The sequence below is a fragment of the Coloeus monedula genome (genome assembly GCF_965178545.1).
Source record: "Coloeus monedula genome assembly, chromosome: 3".
NCBI lineage: Eukaryota > Metazoa > Chordata > Aves > Passeriformes > Corvidae > Coloeus > Coloeus monedula.
In genome coordinates this window covers 79,014,250-79,034,016 of record NC_138783.1, presented here as the reverse complement: position 1 = coordinate 79,034,016, position 19,767 = coordinate 79,014,250, and the positions used below count along the sequence as shown (strand labels likewise).

The 19,767-nt window shown below is 39.8% G+C and overlaps 1 protein-coding gene across 6 annotated transcripts in view; it reads right to left on the bottom strand.

The window, feature by feature from the left end:
• The window catches only part of MBNL2 (muscleblind like splicing regulator 2), a 107,115-nt gene that overhangs the window by 63,383 nt on the left and 23,965 nt on the right, over positions 1 to 19,767 (bottom strand). For 4 of the 6 annotated variants that reach the window (XM_082279094.1, XM_082279092.1, XM_082279089.1 and 1 more), the window contains exon 2: positions 5,037 to 5,866. The exons of 1 other annotated variant lie outside the window; for it this stretch is intronic. In XM_082279094.1, the coding sequence (XP_082135220.1) occupies positions 5,037 to 5,210 (174 nt within the window). In that variant the 5' untranslated portion in view covers positions 5,211 to 5,866. Of the gene's footprint in view, positions 1 to 5,036; positions 5,867 to 18,062; positions 18,212 to 19,767 lie in introns of those variants that run through there. One more of the 6 variants, XM_082279090.1, reaches the window with a different exon arrangement.

Below are 19,767 nucleotides of genomic sequence, written 5' to 3'. Positions count from 1 at the left end.
GAAAATTCAGACTTGCCTGCAAACATAAGAGTTAACTGTAAGCCAAACACACATGATCGTATTTTCTAATCTGCCAAGCTTTCCCCTTTTCCCCCTCCTAAATATCACCACTCATTTTAATGTGGGGTTTTCTTTTTTTATTATTCCAATTCAAATACAGCGAAGTGCTGCATGTTCTTGTCCTCACACATCTCACATATTATATTATATATTAGTATTCCTTTGAAAGGATTTTGTTCTTTAGTACTAACAGGACAAGAAAGCCTTGAAAACAGACTTGCTTAATAGTGTCCAACTTGGGAGGGATCTAAATGTGATATATGAAGTGTTATATATCCACATTATTCACTTTTAAATTAAGCTACTTCAATCTAGGGAGAAGTATTAAATCCTAAATGAAGCAGTTTCTGAAATTCAAACTTTTGTGCTAGACAGGTCACTTCACAGACCCTTCTGAAAGCATCCAAAGGGGAGCCTGTAAGGGCTCCAGAAAGGTTTCAGGATGGTTATGGCAGGAGACAAGGCTCTGGCTCTGGCAGTGCTTCCTCAGCACCCTTTATCTTCCCACCCTCCATCAGGGCCCAGGGTCCTGCCAGGAAAGTTCCCCTTCATTCACCTCAAGCACAGTGAACTGGATTAGCCTGGAGACACTTTCATCCTCACATTAAGCTCACCAAGGTCACTTGCCCAGTACACTTTTGGGTGTGTTTGTGTGGCCACACTGGCTGACACAGTCACATGGGGCTTCTGCTGGAGGAAGCCTAATTGCTGGCAGTGATGTTGTGGCCAGCTAATGGGCACACATCTGTCCAACTGCTACACCCACCACCCAAGGGGTGCACAGAGATGATCCACTTGCATCCTCCTAAAACCCCACAAATGCCCTGTTCAGAACAAAGCAGACTCTGTCCTTCACCAAAGAGGGAGAAACAAATGCTGAGTTGCCTCTCAGAAGCCCATGCAGCAGAACCTGGCTTGAAACCAGCAGATTTCTGGCCTGAATCTGACCCAGACTCATTAGTCTTTAGCTATTTCTGTCTAGCCCAGAGCATCTCACAGATGAAGGATATTCAGAGCCCAGACAGTCTTCCAAAGTGAGCATTTTGGCTCCTCAAAGCTGTAATCAGTCCAATGAGTTGCTATTACAACTTCTGCTGGATTTAAGGTCAAGTACTGCAAGGACAGGTACTGGGAGCCAAAAATGCCTTCTGAGTTAAAACAAACAGGGTCCATCAAATTCTGCTGGCCTTTTACTTGGAACCACCAGAACTACAAATATACTTCTTTAATACAGGAAAATTTGGATTATGATGCAATTATGTTACTCCAGAAGCCCAGCCTAAGGCCACAGCACTGTCACTGGCAGAAGTGATCCAGTGCTCTGCTGGTGCCACATGGCCCTCCTCTCTTCTGCAGCAACTACAGCAACAACTCATGTTTCCAAGCTGGTGCACTGCACAATCACTAAGATAGCAGTGGGAGCACAAAGGAGGGCATAGTATGACATAGAGGCAAGTGTCCCTGGCTGGGATTACATCATTTGGTCCAAAAGCCAGCTTTTGCTAGATCAGAAAAATCCTAAGGCTACAGGAAAGTTGGTGTGAAGGTGCTTTTGGTCACACAGTCATAGGATAGTAGAAGGTGAAAGGGTCCTCTGGACGTCATCTGTTCTAATCCCCTGCTCAAGCAGGGTCACCTAGAGACAACTGCCCAAGGACTGTATCTTAGACAGTTTTTGAGTATCTCCAAGGATGGAGACTCTACAACCTCCGGGCAGCCTGTGCCAGTGCTTGGTCACCCTCACAGGGGCAAACAGTTCCCTGATGTTCAGAGGGATCCTCCTGTGTTTCAGGTTGTGCCCATTGCCTCCAGTCCTGCCACTGGGCAGCCCCGAGCAGAGCCTGGCTCTGCCCTCTCTGCACTCCCCTGCAGGTATTTATATGCATTGATGGGATTCCCCTGAGCCTTCTCCAGGCTGAACAGTCCCCGCTCTCTCAGACTTTCCTCATGGGAGCGGTGCTTCAGTCTCTTCATCATCTTCGTGACCTTTCACTGGACTCTCTCCTGCAGCTTCATACTGGTGCTCTGGTAGTCTGAACCAGCTGGCAGATACTGATACCGTGCTCCCTTGTCTGCGCTGGAAATCTGGAAAGAAGATGGCATGCAGGGGAGCATATGTCCCTACCCAAAACAGGGCCTCTTTTGATCAATCAGTGTGTAAAGGAGAGTCTGCCTCAGAGTGCTGAATCTTGTGTTTGACTCAGTTCTAAGGGAGCAGCTGTAACTACCAGGCACCACCTTAATGTAACATAACTCATTCATAGACTAAAAAAAAAATTCTGTCTTTTCTGGGTGGAAAGATGTTTATCCAGAGACTAAACACAATTTATTTTTACAGCAGGTACACCAAACCAAGACAGTTAAAAGGCTAAGTCTCCAGAGCTCTATATGCTATGTAAATAAATGCTAAATAATTGCCTGCATTAAACTGTGGTTCAATGTTCAGCAAGGAAAATAACTCTTGTTTTTTTTAATTAAATTCTGATTTTATCTATAATTCTAGACTATTCTGCTTGTTTATTTACATGAAAAGTCATCCCACTTGTTGAGTGCTAAAGCCTTATTCTGAAACTGTATGACTAACACCAGTACTTCCAAAAGCTATGTATCAAATAGATTTATGTGACTAACCTACGTCCCTCAGCTGGCAATATAAGCAAACTGAGCTAACCAGGAACACACATTTTGCTGTGGATATGTCAATTTACAAACTCTTTTCCAAATAACTGAGATAATGACTTTGAGGACACCAGTCAGCACAGCCCAGAGCTGTGCACTTGCAGTGGTCCCAAACAGTTTCCTGTGCAGAGCAGGATGAGGTAACACATGGAAGTGCACAGCTCCAACTCATGCTCAGAGCCAAGGAGCTGCAGTTGAAGGCACTGTCGTCCCACTACTGGATTTCCCTCCACCGGTAGCAGGGTTGGTGGGAAGAAATCTGTGCCTCCACCTCTGCTGCTTCAGGCCACAACCTGAATTCTTGGTATAATCTCATCTTTCCTAGCAATTTAACCCATTGGACTCAACAGAAGATGCAAGATGGAAGGCACAGATGCATGCTCTCTTCTGCATGAGAGAGTGATGATGGGCAGTAGGACAGAGCAGTACCACTTCAGCCACCAGAGCTGGGCTGGAGTGGGCTGGCCCTTCCGGATAAATGTCCTTCCACACAAGGTCAAAACATGGTTGCTTGCTTTAACTACATTTTTTTACACGATTTACGACTTCTCTCCACTGAGCAATGATGCTGGTTGTCAGTAAATTATCCACTGTGACCCCTCAGGATTTCTCTTCATGGTATTATTAGCTTAGTCTGTGACTCCAGTTTTTATTTGCAGACAATAACCATCCCTGAACAAAAGTCTCCAGCTTGAATAGCTGGCAACTCCACTTTGAGTGCCCAGCACAACCAGGGAGAGCAACGCTGTCCTCAGGCATCAAGGACAGGTGCATCACTGCTTTGGCCAGGAAGATGCAGCAGCAGCACCTCTTTCACTGCAGATCCACTGCCCTGCCAGCCCAGGGGTGACCGAGTCCTGCTGCTTATCTCCAGCCTCCCAGCCACAGACCTGAGACTTTACAGCACATAAAAATAGTACACAAAATCCCCCTTCTACTGACCTGCTTATTTTTTGTAAAATCAGAGTATTGCCCACTTGCTGCAGACACTAGTCTCCTTGTTTAAAGAAAAATTGTCTCCCACAGTTGTCTCCCACTGGCAGACAACCAATATACAAGAACATCTACAAAGAAGCTATTACAGTTTATCGTGCAGTAATCCATGGATTAAGGTCATTAATAGCCCTCGATGACATACTGCCATGACTCCAAAGGTGCTCTTCTGGCTTACAGGACATACAGAACATAACCCCCTCATAAACATTCCCCCTGAGATACTGTCTTCTAAATCTTCAAAAGAAAAGAAGAAATGAGAAAAAACAGAAGGCAGATGCCTAGCACAATATCTTGCATTGCACTAAAAAAAAAAGTTATAATGGAACTAAACCACCCTGAGTTTTCTTCTCTTTCAGACTGATGTTTTCACAGTGAAAGAGTTCTTGGTAAGTGAAATTTTGATCCTCAGAGCTAAATTTAAAAAACAAGCCAAGACATTCTCCCATGCCCAGAAGATAAAGCTATAAGTAAAAACTTTCAAAATAAAATCTCAAATGCCCAGTTCTACCCTTTAATTATTGATATGAAATAAGCTTTCTCCTTCTGTTGACACAAGAACACAAATTTATCATCATGGAAAACACAGTGTACTCCTCAAATCCCAGGGGGTCATTAATCTTCTTTTCTGCAGTACAAGAACTATTTTCACAGAACTTTTTAAAATAGTTTTCTAAAGCATGCCTGATGTCTTTAGGAAGTCAGAAGAAGCTGATGGCCTAACAACATAATTGCTAAATATCCTCCAAAGGAGAGAATCCCTTTGCTCATCCTAAACTTATGCTCATATCTGCACTATCCATACATGTAATTACCAATCCTATTAATTTACCTGATATCCAATATCAAGAGTAAACAACCCCTTGTGTCAAAACTGAAGTAATGGATAGACTTTTCTTACTTCTGTTGATCTAAATGAAAAAATCTGCACTCTTTCCATACGATTTGTTTGTTTAGGATCCTAGGAATGGCCTAGCATTGTGCCACTGTGTATTTTCATTTACCACAAAACAATTATAACTCATAAAATGTACTCGGGAGAATACAATTGTCCTACCAGATGCAAGCAATTCTGTATCCCACAGTCACATGCAATTTTTGTAAACAACATAGTGACATTTGAAAAAAAAAATCCTTAGAAAGAAATATTAAAAGCTTCAATAAACAAACGTTATGATAAACAACATTTGTTTCAATATACATCTTTCTGATCAACCTGGTTTAGTTGTAACTCATCATTTCATATTTTACTTTCACTACAATGTAGTAGCATTTTCACTACACATGCAGGTTTGTTTTCTTACCTTTAAGGAATCAAAGCAGGCAATAACTCTTCCATTTTCAACCTGGCAACTTTTAGGGGGGTGTGCAAATTTGCATTCTTCATCAGAGCGTGAACAAGTTCCCCTCTGAAACTGCCTGCACACTTCTAATGTCAGCCATTTTGTATCTCTTACGGGAGCAACATTCAAAGCCATGATGAGAAGCTGATTTTGAACTTGTAAGTTGCTGTCAGGTGAATTATGCTGAAGAAATTTCCAAAACTAATGACAAAGGAAAGGGAAAGGAGGCAAAAAAATCAAAAAAATAACTTCAAATCTAATTGAAAAGAAAGCTAAAAAAAAACAAACAGTGGGGGACGATTAACGATGTCTAACACACACAAAGCAGAACAAGCAGAGAAAGTTTATCAGCAAGCAGTCACTCATCAATCATTAAGTCCCGCTTGTAGACTTTTGGCTGGGAAAACACATGCTCAGACGCATTTCTGTCTGTAAAACACGTGGGTTTGTTGATTGTAATCACGGATGCACAGGTTTTAACCCAAGGTCCATCAATGCAATGGCACTCCTTGATAGAATAGCAGTCCTCTGATGGTTGCTTGCCGGTATTGATTACACGAGAAAAGCAATGCAGTCATTTGTTCATGTCCCAGGAATAATAATAATAATAATCCTTTTTCTGCTTTCAGTTTCCCATCAACTAATTGGCAAATGGAGACAGCTGAGGTATCTTCTGCCAGGTGTAAGGTGAAGGCAATGTCTGGCTGGCAAAGATGGGATTTTGAGAACACGGGCGTAGCAGTCCTCGCTCGTAAAAGTGACTTGGCAAAGGCACTTTTTAAGTCACTGACCTGACAAAACAAATACACCATCAGTTCACGTGCAACTCATTCAAATCAACATTATGAAACCTACAGTCCCTTTTTATCAGATATTATAAACATACAGCCAAAGTTCACTCTTTTTTTCCAAAAAAAAAAAAAGTCATCCTCCTTTGTGAAGTTACACGTGACAAGGGAATAACCAGTTGAAACACGTACTGCAGTAATATTCCAGGCAGCAACCCAAAAGTTGGGAATGATTTAAATAGATGAATGTGGCAGACACAATAATTACGCACGCTGGTTGTGAAACAATTCAATCTAATGTGCTCAGTCTCCAAAACAACATATAAGAATCTGTTTCCATTAATTTATCACTTGGCCCTTTAGATTGTGTTACTACATTATAAGTTGTTACTCATTATTTGTTCTTCCTTAGAAATGAGGATGGTAATGTTCTGCTCAGATTTTTTGTCTCCTTCTATTTCTCAAGGGAAAAAAGCCCCACAAACAAAAAAAATGTCATTCCAAAGTTACAGGGAATAAAACTTTCCATATGGAGACAACAGAGTTAGTTTTCCCGTTAACCTAGAGGCTGTTTCATAAAGGCTTCATGAAAAGGCTCACCGCCAAGCCACCACGCTCTAATGAGTCCTTTCTGATATGAAGAAGTCTTTATCTAAATATTCCTTTGATTTAATTAGCTTTTGTGGACCTCTGCAAATACATTGTTCAGCATCAAAACCTCAGATTTCAATACGGCACTTAAACTGTTTGGGGACTATAAAATATCTAGGATATTTTACAGAAAAACAGATCTGAAAATCAAAGGGTTAGATATTTTAAAAAATTTTAACCACTATAACTATATTTTATACATAGACAGTGAAACCATGATGTTTTCTTCTACCCAGCTTCAAAGGAACACAACTTTTACTTTGCAAATACCAGCCAGGAACAGCTGATGGATTATTTTTGTGCAAGAAAAAAGAAAAGGGGAAGGACTGGAATAAGTGAGATTTTAAAATGCATCAATAAAAATAGTTCTGAAAACACTGTCAGCTTTTCCATGTCAGAACAATTACCATTCTGTGCTTGGATTCATCTGTCTTAATTGAAGTCAGTATTGTTAGTAATATGCGTAAGAATTACTCACACCCAGTTTTGGGACCAGATCCCAGTTCTGACTTCTAGGTCTTCACATAAAAAGGCTTTTCTACTACTTCGTGATGCTACCAGAAGGGGTTTTACTATGTGACTGATTCTTACACCACAACTTCCTACTTCTAGCATGAATAAAGGCAATGCAATGGCAATGGCTCAAAAACTCAGTTTCAAGTCCAATGTGCAAAAAGATGGGTCTGGATGACACGTAGATAGCTTTACCCAGTCATAAAGAATAACGAGGTGCAAGAGAAATAGTACATTTTGAAATAATTCTATGCAGTTATAGTATAGTACATAAATTACAGATTCCTCAAATTCAATATTCCGTCAATGTTGTCTGACAGCATCAAAGAAGAATGGGATTAAGCTGAAAACATACAAAGAGGTGAGAAAATACTCATAATTGATGAAAAGGAAAGAGAGGAGGAAAGACAAGAAGAGCCTCTCCACAAGGGCTTGTTGAGCTGATAGCTTGTTGGGCTGATGATTTAGCTGGCTAAATGTAAAAGAGGAAATAGTCTCCCTAGAGCCACACATTCCAACTCAGAAATGTCAGTAACGGTTTTCAGCAAAAGATGTAGGAGACAGACAGAAATTTTGGGAAAAGGGTAAATGTTATACCGCACACTGCTGAAAGTCACAAGTAGTAATACTCTGCAGGGCTGCACACCATAAAATTGACAAAGCTGTTTCTCAAGTAGTAGGTGTTAAGACTGAAAAAAACCAGACACAGCACGTGGCAGCAAAGCAAACCGCACACAGTATAGAAATGGCAGTAGCCATGGTTTTTAAAAAAGAAGTGCACAGCAGAATCACACACAAGATTTGTGAGACTACAGAAAGAATTAATATCAAAATGCATTTGTGGGGCGGAGGGTAGAAGAGTAAAATACAGTATCATCCTATTTCTTACCCTCATGCTACATGAAGATTTTCTAAAGAAAGGGAAGCATGAGAAGTTTGTCTCAGAAATCCACATCTTGTCAAACATAACAATGCCATCTGGTTTCTCAAGAGTCATCAAGTGCCTTGGGAGTTTCTACCGGTGCAAACCCAGGAGACAGAACTGAGTCCTTTCTGAAGGAGGCCATACCTTCAGCAGGAGGCAAGTGCGCACATGGTGAGGATAGAATAATCTGGAGTGCTTCATTCCTACCACTTACATGACCTACGTGCTCACAACCACATCCTAGGCAGCTGTCATACCTCCTCTGCCCGTCACCTGCACCAGGAGGATGAAGGAAGAGATGCCACCTTGAAAGCCTGAACATGAGGGAAGCAAACAAGGAGAAGGGAAGAGAAAATACAAAACAGGGAATAAAATTATGGGACAAGCCAAGAAAAGTGGAATTCAACATACAAGGAAAGCACTCATGAGAAGGAAAAAATGGGAGAGGAAGGTAGGAAAACTAAATGGCTGGTTGTGAAACAGAAAGAAAGGGAGAGACTTCATAGGAAATGGAAGAAAGATGGAGAAAGGATGTGAACACTGGAGGAGAGAGGGACAAGAAGAAATTTTAGAAGGAAAGCAGATGAGACTGTGGTTACTGGGAAAATCCAGTAGTTTGAGTAAACAGGGAAGTAAATAAGGGAAAAGAATGGAATTTACATAAGAAAATATAACAACAACAATAATCCTCAATAAAATGCCTGCAAGGTCACAGGGCATTATTAACGTCATAGTTTACCCTGACCTTGTGTGTTGCAAAACCCATCCATCTGGAGAAAACCAGTGGCTCCAGCAAATGCAAACTCTGCTCTTCTCTCCACTACTTCTAACTGTGACCCAACATACCAGCCAAAGTAAGCTGTCCTCCCGAAACCAACGGCAGCTCACCGGCATAAAGCCCTCAGCACTGTCCCTTATCCAGGCAGACGGGTTTGTTTGGTTCGTGGGTTTTTTTAGCTGTTTTGTTGTTACTATCATTAATGATCCCAACTCAAGACAACACTCCCCACTGTAGCTAAACAAACTATCAAAACTTACAAACTGACAACTGAGCTGCTAAATACACTTACTGAAGATGAAGGCAGTACTCAACATAAGAACAAATTCTTTTTGTCTTTTTACAACTATTATTGTTTATTTTCAGTCTCTCACACAGTTGAATCAATGGAATTAATCAAGAATGCACACTTACAAATGCAGTTTTTCGTATGCTAAGTGTATGAAATTCATGGACATGTATTTGTAAAAGCTATTTAGCTTTGGATCCCTTTTAGGATAAGCATCACTTCCCTTTTGCAGAAAGCTAGCAAGGCCTGGAAGAGTAGGAGGTCTTTGTCATGGTCAAGAAAAAAAGTCCTTTTAATTATTAAACAAGACAAAGCACACAGACACTAGAAAAAGTTCTCAGAGAAATATGGGGCAGCCAGCATTTTTGGGAATTGCAAGTGAATGCAAAGCCCTGCTCTATTACAAACCAGTTGGATCTCTCAGCTGGAAAATCAGAGCTCTTGCTATCTACAAAATATGAGGTGCTTTGGTACAGTAGTTTTATTATGCAGTATCTGTCTAATGGTGAAGCTGAGACTTTCTGGACATGATGAATTCATGCTTCAGTAGATAACAAGTAGTAATGAGCAAAGACATCATCTTCAAAAGTCATCTCTGCAGGCGATGACTTCCTGTAAAGGAGCAGAGTCCTCCACATGGTCTCACCACAGATCTCTAGTGGAACCACTAAGTCCACTCGAAAGGTGTTAAAACAGTTTTACACTTTTCAAGGTTTAAGCACTCTGTATTATTCATCACATTTAAATCTTCAGTAAGAGATGTCAAAACTGGGGGTCAAAATTTGTCCACATGATCCATATATTTTTTCTATAAATATACCAGGAACTCAAGAATTAGAAAGTTAGAAAACCCTCAGTTGTACTTAAAGGGGACTGTACAGTTTGAAGTATATAAACTTTTTTTTCCCAGACAGAAGAGATGTACTAAATATACTTAGCCTTACAAGTTTGATAATTTACAATGCTCTGTTTTAAAAACAAGGAAACAAAAAAAACCTCAAAAAACCCCCTCAAAACCCCAAAGACTCACTATGCTGTGAAAACAAGGTGAGCCTTCTCTAGGTCACCAGCAGGGAGAAACATGTTGACTTACAGACTGCTGCCCAAATTCAGTTAAACACATGAATTCAAGCGGGATAAAACTCACCTTCAGGACCTACCTACAGCCACCAAAACTGACCTGCTGGATATTCTAATGCCAAGAGAACTGGCATTAGAGTTGCCAAGAGTATTGAGAACTTAGTTTTCAAACCCACCATGCATATACTGCCACTCTTCAGAGACAAACTCTTTTATTAGCCAAATGTGAGATCTTTTTCAGGAAAACCAAGGTCAACTCTCTAACCCCAGGGAACTGGTACTGTATAATTTTAAGCCCTTGACCCAAAACAGGTTGCTGCTACAACTTTTATCCACTTACACATAAACAAGAACTAATGTTGCTTTCTCCCAGAAAATCATGTTCACGGTCTTAAATTTCAGATACTTTTTAACAAAGAAACAGTAACAATAACCCTTCAGGAGACAGCAGGCACAAAGAATTTCATATTGAAATTCTAAGGTTTGGCTGGAAATTGGAAGCAGCAGAAAACAGGCTCTCTACCCTTAGACAGGGTTAACCATAAGCATCACTAGCTTCACACTTCACAGCACAAGTTCACCAACCAGCAATGTCTTGATCACGTACTGCTTTAACTCATATTCTCATGGTGTTCCTGTTTGTTCAGAAAATTAACTGATGTTAAGAAATAATGTTTAGCCACTTCTTTCAGCCTGGACTTACTAGTGATTTTACCTGGTTCTGGTGATGTGGGAAGAAACATAACCATCTCCAGATACCTCAGGACATCTGAAAACACAGATTAATCAATGTGCCCCACTCTACAGATGCATCTTCAGACTACTGCCAAGAATTTTGTTCCTTCAAAAAGCTGCTGCTTCTTCAGCAGTTGACCTATTTGCAAAGGAAAACTTGCTTTGCATTTCACTATGTTCACAGACAAAACCCAGTGGAAAGATTCCCTGCCTAAGTTTGACACATAGGATTGCTTCTGTAACCAGATTAAGTTACGTGTCCTGAACACTCACAATGGAAATACAGATATTTGAAGACTGACAATGACTGAACCCTCACCCTTTGCAGAGATTGAAGAGGCACGGACTCTGCTGGGCAAGCAAAGCCAGTTTATTGTACAAGTTACCAGCATTTTATAGTTTGCTACTTCTGGGCAAATCCATAGGCTCAAACCCTTTGTTTCATCTCTGCTTCTTGTTCTTGCCTTGAGTTTTTATCTGTCCCATGGCTTTCGTGGCACCAAGGCTAGAAGGTCTGAACAACTATCAGCTTTCGTCACTCTCTGGCTCCTATCAACCCTTATTCCAGGAAAAGGCATTCAAATCCCACAAAGTCATACCTCTTGTTTGCAGCTCCACAGTGGACTCCACTTTCAAATAATTTAGGACACAGACGTGTGTTTAGGAGACACTGGCAGGTGCCTTAGTCCAAAAGATGGTGGAACCTGACTTCTGTTTTTCAACTAAACCTCATTCTAACACTCTTAAATGTCCTTTTTTCCCCCCATTGTTTGTGCTTTAAATAGCATTCAAGGCCTCCAAACAGAAGAGAAGCTGCACACCAAAGGACAGCTGCAACGCCACGAGCGCGCTCCACTGTTGCTTTAAATTCCAGCTACTTGCCACTTCCTTGACTCCCCTGTGAAGTTCTCTCTTGAGCTCCCTGAAACTCCCTGCTGAGGAAAGCAAGGCTGCAGCTTAATCCCAGGCTACAGCTAGATCCGTTCTGATCTGCCTCATCGGATGCAGAATAACACAGCAGCATAAAGCCCCCCGCCTCACACGTGCCAGCCAACTCAACAGACATGGCCACCTGCTCATGTCCCACTCCCGATGGAGTAAGGAGCAGAGCAGGTAGGACAGGGCAGCCCCTGCAGCAGGTCTGGCTCCTCTTTGCAAGCTCCTTTAGCTACAGTGCTGTATGCCCCAGGACATGCTCCCTGTCCCTGGAAAGCAAGGCTGGCTCTCAGGCATCATACGCTAATTTAAGCCTCATTGTGCAAGATCCCCCACTAGCCAATACAAAAAGGATCCTACTTCAAAAGATGCTAACATGAATTACACAAAAAACAAAGTAATTTTACAGACAAATGATGTGACGGTCAGAATGCTTGTTAATCACATTTGAATAAACTACATCTTCAAGAAAGAACATGCAGGAGATTTTCCTGGGATGGATAGGCTTTTCTCATCCCATCAGCTTTCCAAACTGAGAAACAGGACCAGAAGTGATGCAACACTACAGAGGTATCATTCATGAGTAAGTGCTATGCCAGATTTGTATTCTTCTCCTTAAATCAATTTCTAATATTCATCATTTTTATACATACCCTTATACTAGGTATCTAGTAAGACTGGACAATGCACAGTAGAGGTTAGTAGTGTCTGTATAGTTATGTAAAAAGACAGCATTAAAACCAGAATCAAGCTTTTAGCTCTTCTCCAAACTATTGTGAAGTCACAAAAAATAAAATTCCCTAAATTCAAGAAACAAGAAAAAACAGGACAGGTTTCCATGAAACATCATCCATTCTTTGATGGCAAATATGAATGGGAAATCCTTCTGTCACCATAACATTTTTAAGAAAAGCCATTTAATTATAGTGGAGCACAATGAATGCATTTTCTTCTACAAATTTCAAATGAAAGTTATGAACATTTCTTTAATCACTTTCAGGGCTTTTTTTCCACTTTAGATGTTAAGCAGCTCTCACTTGGCATTGAGGAAACCAGTATTGCTCAAATGAGAAAGAAGCCAGAACTGCCATATCGGGGAAGCAGCCCACTTGTTTGATCAGATGGCTGGTGGCCAAAAATACTAAAATTCTAATCCTGGGTCTTGTATTAATTCAACATGAACCGAGCTGAAGTCAAAAGTGTCAGGACTTACAAAAGCGCCATTATTTATTTTATTTGCTCGACTTGGAGATTAACTATTGCAACATCTCTTTGCCTGTTATACAACCAGCAATGAACACTCGTGAACTGTAATTCAGATGAACACTTTACACAGAGACGATCCTAATCATTTTAGTTAAGCTGACTGAAGTCCAGGGACAGACTAGAAAACACCAGTCTGCTTTATTTAGACTGAGCATGACCTTCAGATCAGTTTTGCTAAATGAGCCATATTTGCCTTGTCACGATCACTAATGTGCCAGGTTCAGGCTTTTTAGTATGTCCCACACTATTTACAGTATGGCAATGAGCTTCTTGTTAAAACCTGCCGGTTCCCTTTGAAGCTGGCTTTACAATTTAATAACACTAATGTCCTCTGTCCCTGGGGAAGTAGGTGAGGAGGAAGGTGTACCACTGACTGTGAAACAACCGACACAGCCTGGGACCTTTTCAGCAATACACTGTACTACTTTGTTAATGGACCATGAAATATTTCTGCTGAACTTCAGGTCTGTGGATGACTACAGCCCACAAGACTACTTTCTAATATCAAAGTGCTTCCAAGTCATGCTGGAAAAACTAATGCTTATTATGCTTCAGTTAAAATGAAATTGTAGAAAAGAGTTTTCTTCTTCTAGCAAACTACTTTTGTTTTTATTCTACTCCTCCTCTCTTGGTTTGTACCTACTCACAGTCTCTAACTTGAACACTTTCTGTTTCTAAGTCCAAATTAACCTGATTTTATCCTCTAGGTATATGAATTTCATACATAGAATTCTGTTCCCACCTTGACAAGAGGGCAAAAGCAATTTCTGTTTCTGTGCCTCGGCAAGCAGAGTTAATCATCCCCAGCAGCAATGACGTTACCACTTGGCCTCTTGTGGACACAAATGTTTTGATTTTGGCAGAGTGCAGCACGTAACAGCTATTAATCAAACCCAATTCCCCAGAAAAGGTACCCCAGTGCATCAGAAGCTTCCACTCACACCCAGCTGCAGACATGCATTGTATTTATGGTTTTTTAGGACTGTAAAATATTTATAGAAAAGTGTGCTTACGTACTGAGAAATTTTTATAGACTGACATGATCAAATGACTGTTCTCACCTGCCAAAGGACCGATAACATGCTGTTACACAGGAGCACAATCTAAAAGAGCTCAGGCTGTTGACAATTTTCTATTTTCTCTAGTCCAGTTTTGCACTAAGAAGGCAGAACTCTTGCCGGGGTATTTGTTTATGTGACAAACAGGACCCCTTTGCAATGAAAGACAAGGGTAAGTCTGAATAAACCAAGGACTCTATGTAAATTAATGACATGTTGAATTCACAAGCTGCACATGTTTTAAGACTGCCAATAGCATTATTAATTACACACTCCAGCAAATTACCCAGCTCTAGGAAGCTGCATGGCACATCCAAAGCAAGCTCCTGAGGGCAGCAAGAGCAGTGTCTAATGCTATTAACTCCAACTGCCTCTTAAGTGCTAAACCCATTCTGCTGAACAGACTTCCTACACAAAATTCAAGGAGCTTCACTGTTCTGAGATAAAATACCTGCATTCCTGTGCCATTTTCTGCACCTTTTACCTGAGTACCGGATAACAACACACACAAGGATGACCTTAGCAGATGAGCTGAAGAGTCCATCTTGCCCAAAATGGAGCCTACAACGATGGCTAATACTAGATGTCTTCAGAAGAGTGCAGAACCAGGGCACGCAGAGCGTGATAATTTCCATGAATTTTCTCCCAACAATCTGTAACTGATGTCTTTGTATTTAATAGGTCTCGCTGTATTTTTCTTCCATGGATTTCCTCAATCCCTTTTAAAATGCTGCTCTGTCAGAAATGTCCTTTATAATGTGCATGAAAAGTAGGATACCAAAAGGAAGCCTGACTGGTTCTCACAATTGTTGACAAAAGCATAGGCTCTCAGGAGAGGAGCATGGCTATAGAAAGAAGCACTTCAGGACTTCTTTGGAGATTAACAAAAATGTGAAAACCACATTTGCAGCTGGGAGTAAGATGACTGATTACAAAACCCTTCAAGAGCATCTGTGTTGTTCTCTCAGTACCCCTGAATGTGTTAAACTAAAAGCTCCAGCAAAAGTGGAGCTTGGAGAAAAAGACTTTTAAAACCTACCACAAGAGTAAGAAACACCAAGACCTCTTCCTCTGCACCCCAAGCTGCATCCCCTAGGAACACTCCCAGAAGCAGGAATCTTTCTTAGCAATCCAAAGGAGAAGGAAGAAAACCTGAGAGTCTGCCTAGAGGAGCCTAAGCAAGGCCAGACCCAAAGCATTCCACAAGCATCTCAAACGTATTTTGGAAGAAGTGACTTATCACAACGGCAAAGTGCTTTCTGCAGGGAAAAGGAAAAACCTCAATAGTGTCTTTAGTACTCAGCGGTTGCCCAAGCAAGCCTTCATCAGAGTCCGTTTTACCACAAGGATTCAATTCCTCTTTCACTCCATTAGCAACGCACACGTAACACACAACACCAGTTTTATTTACTTCCAAAACTACAGAAGTCCTCATGAAGCAGAACATATGCAAGTGCTTTACTGCTTAAATATCTCACAGGACATACTGCAAAGCCTGATCAGGCATCTATGCCAGAATACTTCATATCTTACAGCAGTTAAAAAGACGGAACACCAACCTAACTTTAAAGTCACCTATAGAACAGCAGATAGTTAACAAGTACCTTCAAAGATTATTTATTTTCGTATTTTTTTAAATAGTGTTTTTATATTAGCACTCAGAGAGCAGCTGAAATCTCCCACTAAAAAGCTATTTTTTCAAAAATCCTTCCCAGCTAAGAAGAAACCAGAAATGGGGGGTTTGGCATGGCCTTGAAGAAAAAAAGGCAGCATTTAACAGGTTATTGGTGTCTTTTGAAGGTAGGTTGCCTTTTTGTGTTGTAAACAGAGATGGCTTCCTGCCTGATTATCTTTGGTCCTCCAAGGTGAATAAAGAAAATATTTAATCACTTTCCACGTGGAGACGGCAGTAAGAAAACTTATTTTCAAAATTCAGGCATTTGTCCACAAGAAAAAACAAACAACAAAAAACCCTACACAAACCCAACATTTAAAACTTTAAAGGCTACCTGTGTTGCATTTGACAATACACAATGAAAGCTCATTCTTTCTGGAATAAAATTAATTTGCATTTAGTGAACCACTATTCAGTTGTCAAACAGTTATCACAAGTTCAAGAAAGAGAATGCTTTTCCTCTAAAACTGTTTTTGCAACTGGTGGCAGAGAAGCAAAGAAGAGCTTTTCTCATATGACTGGCAACTTCTGGTGAATGTCTGTTTTTGTGGAAAACTTGAATACTTCTATGTAATCCTGAGGGCAAATAATGGAGTTACAACTAGAAGGAGTGCACAATAACTGTCTGCAGACATTGCCTACCAAGTAAACACTTTTTTTTTTCCTGAGCTCCAGGATGATGATTTTGGGTTTGGTGTGCAGTACTGCCACTGACCTTCCTTTTTGCTTGAGCACCAATTAAGAAGCACTGACCCAATAAAAATGGGTCATATTGATCTGTTGTTTTGATTTGTGTAATGTCTCCCTCAGTCCAAAAACTCACCACCCATTGCCACTTGAAGAAAGTTACTTTTCAACTCAGTTTCATTTTAGAAAATAACCTTTTTTTTTTTTTTTTTAACTTTATAACTAGCAGGAGATAAAGTACTTAAACACAAGCTACACAGAAATAAATGTGGAAAGTTTATTGGACCACAGTAAGGACATCGGATGAGTTTATATTCATTTTTCTGCCATGTGTATAGTTAATTTGTCTATAACAATAAAAAGGGGATATAAACTACATTCAGATTTCTGTAAAGAAAAAAACCTCAAACCACAACAAAAAACTCCAGCCAGTATCTTTGAAAAGCAACTAAAATATATAGTCTTTGTTTTAATTTCTCTTAGCTTAAAAGTTGAAAAGGGAATGGATTCAGGCAGCCATACTGACAGGTTAGGAAGTGTTAGTCTATGTCCCAGAGCCAGGCATGTCCCTACCTTAAATAAAAAATTTTTCTCAATATTCAAATTACAATCTCTATTTTAACTCAGCTATTTATTGTGAAAAGAGAGCAGTAGGAATAAAGACTTTAAAACGTTGAAAAATCAAGAGCTTTCATCCTTTGACACAACAAATTACAATGTTTTACAGTGAAAACCGAACACATTTCCTCTAAATGGTTTGACAGAGCCCTTTTCCAGACCTTTTTCTACTACCTCTGCTTGCCTGTAACCGCAGAGATTTCTTCGTCCTCCTGGGAATGGCAGAACAGGTAAGCACAGCCTGGCATTCACCAGCACTTCCAAAGCAGTGGAGACTCTTCTGACAACTGAGCACAAGCAACTGGCTTTTGGCAAGTGACAGTTTCCTGCTCACATTGCAGTGGAAAATTGGGACTGGTTAAAGTACGTCTTGACATTTTTGTCCTTTTCAGAAGCTTAATTCATTTGTTGTAGTTCAAGTTTAGTGCCAGAAGGATATTTAAAGACACACTTTACAGTATGTATTGCCTTGCATAACTTCTGTATTAAATCATAATTCAAGAGCTTCCTTTAACCATGCACAAATATCACCTCAATATACAACGCTATATTTGAAATACAATGTCAAAATTTCTGTGTTACAAAGTGAATAAATTGCAAAAAAAGAAAAAAAATAAATTGGATGCAGTCAAGTAAGTAACATCATTAACAAGACTCAGAGATAAAAAAACCTATATAAACATAAGAAGTGGACTGCTGCTGTTATGCTTACACATATTTCTATTCCAAAAACAACTTTTAAAAAATAACTTGAATGTGTGTTTTGAATGTGCCTCATTTTAGTGCAATATTTCACTAAAGATTTATAAATGATAAGAGATTTTATAACTTCTAACCTTCCGCCTATCCACACTCTGGCCCCTGACACCTGGTAGGAATTCCCTCCATTTCATACAACATTTCCAGGATAAAACAGGTGAGACATAAAATGAAACCAGACCAGAAAATAAAACCCAAACCAAAATAAAAAAATAAATTAATGAACTACCTTGCTCTCAGTCGAAGTTATGCCCTCCAGTAATCCTCTCCAACTTTACGGGCTGCAAAGTTTACACTACCAATATTTGGCTTTCACAGAGATATCCACTTTATTACAATGCATAGATTCTAGAAATCCTGGAAACCTACTTGAATGGCTCCTCTCCACATTTATTCTTCTGCTCATCACCTGAAACAGTAGCAACCATGGTACCACGTTATAGCAACTGAACAGGACTGTCCACTACAAAAAACCAACCAACCAAACAAAACCAAAACCAAAGCACAACAAACAAACAACAAAAACAAAGCAACAACAACAACAAAAAAAACCACCAAAAAAACCCCACATCACACAAACAAAAAATCCCCACAAAACCAAAAAAAAACCCCAAACCAAACCCATCCCCCCCAAAAACCCCCCCAAAAAACATTGAAAAAGCCTCCAAACCCCCAAAAAATTATACCCTGAAAAGAGAGAAAAGAGAGACAACAAAGATGCAGTGGTATTCTAGCTCTATGCTTTCTTACAGAAAAAGATCACTCAATTTACATAATGGGGGCTGTAAATTTAATTATGGTTTTCTAAAGTTGAATGGAAATCCACAATTTAAGGTCCCATGTTTTCGCACCAGTTGAACAAAGGCCATCAGGAAAACAATTAAAGAATAATCCTGCATGATGTAACCTAAATTTCCTAACTGCAAAACTGGAGTCAATATAGCCACACTAATAAAACAAAATACTATTTTGAAATCAGAAAAGTAGAAACCCCTCCACCAATTTTAAAGTCCTATTTCGGGAAAATCATTTTTATCTTCCAGTGAAGCACTTCAAAGATTATAATCATCACATTTACCTTTCCCCTAAGTCAAAAGTATGCTGATGTTTTGGTGACTGGAGACGCAGATGGGTGAGATACAGGTGGTTAACTTCACCAAAGCAGAATATTACTATCAGTCTGTTTTAATTTCATTTCTCTTGAAGAAAAAAAAAACCCCAACAACAAAAAAACCCCAAACCACCACCACCTCATACTGATTCCTATTAGAAGAATCTTCAATTTTAGGGACCCACTACAGAAACCTACTGCAGCACAGCTCTCTTTCCCATTTCACTGGACGTCTGAAAACATCAAGTGCATTTCATAAAACCTTATCACCCACAAGTACGTTTACAAGCAACTGTCAGTTTTTATTAAGGAGTACAATTCTGACAATGGTAGGGAAGAGCTAGGAAATACAAATCCTAAAAGCTCAAAACTAAGAAAAATGAAAACAAATGAATCATCTCATCTTTGTAACCTGATGATTTTTGTGGAACCCAGTTATCATGATGACTTAGGCCTTATGGACATTAAAAGAAATTTAATTTAAAAGAGCAGTTAAAGTGCTAAGCATTTGCAGACAGTATGAAGACTAAAGTCAGAGCAGAAATTCGCAACAAACTTACAAGATTAAATATCATGTTTTACTTCTAATAATATACTGTAATTTTCATAATTAGGTCTGCGAAAAGAGTTTCCTTCTCTGCTTTGCAACAATACCCATAAACAGTAAGAGAGTTTGCAGTTAACATAAAATTTTTGCAAAGTCATACCTGAAGCCAACTGTGAAGAGTTACAAAAGGATCTCATGATAACGAGTTCACTGGGTGGTAAGATGACATCAGTTTAACAGAAAGATAGGCAAAATAATGCAGATGAGGAAAAAACC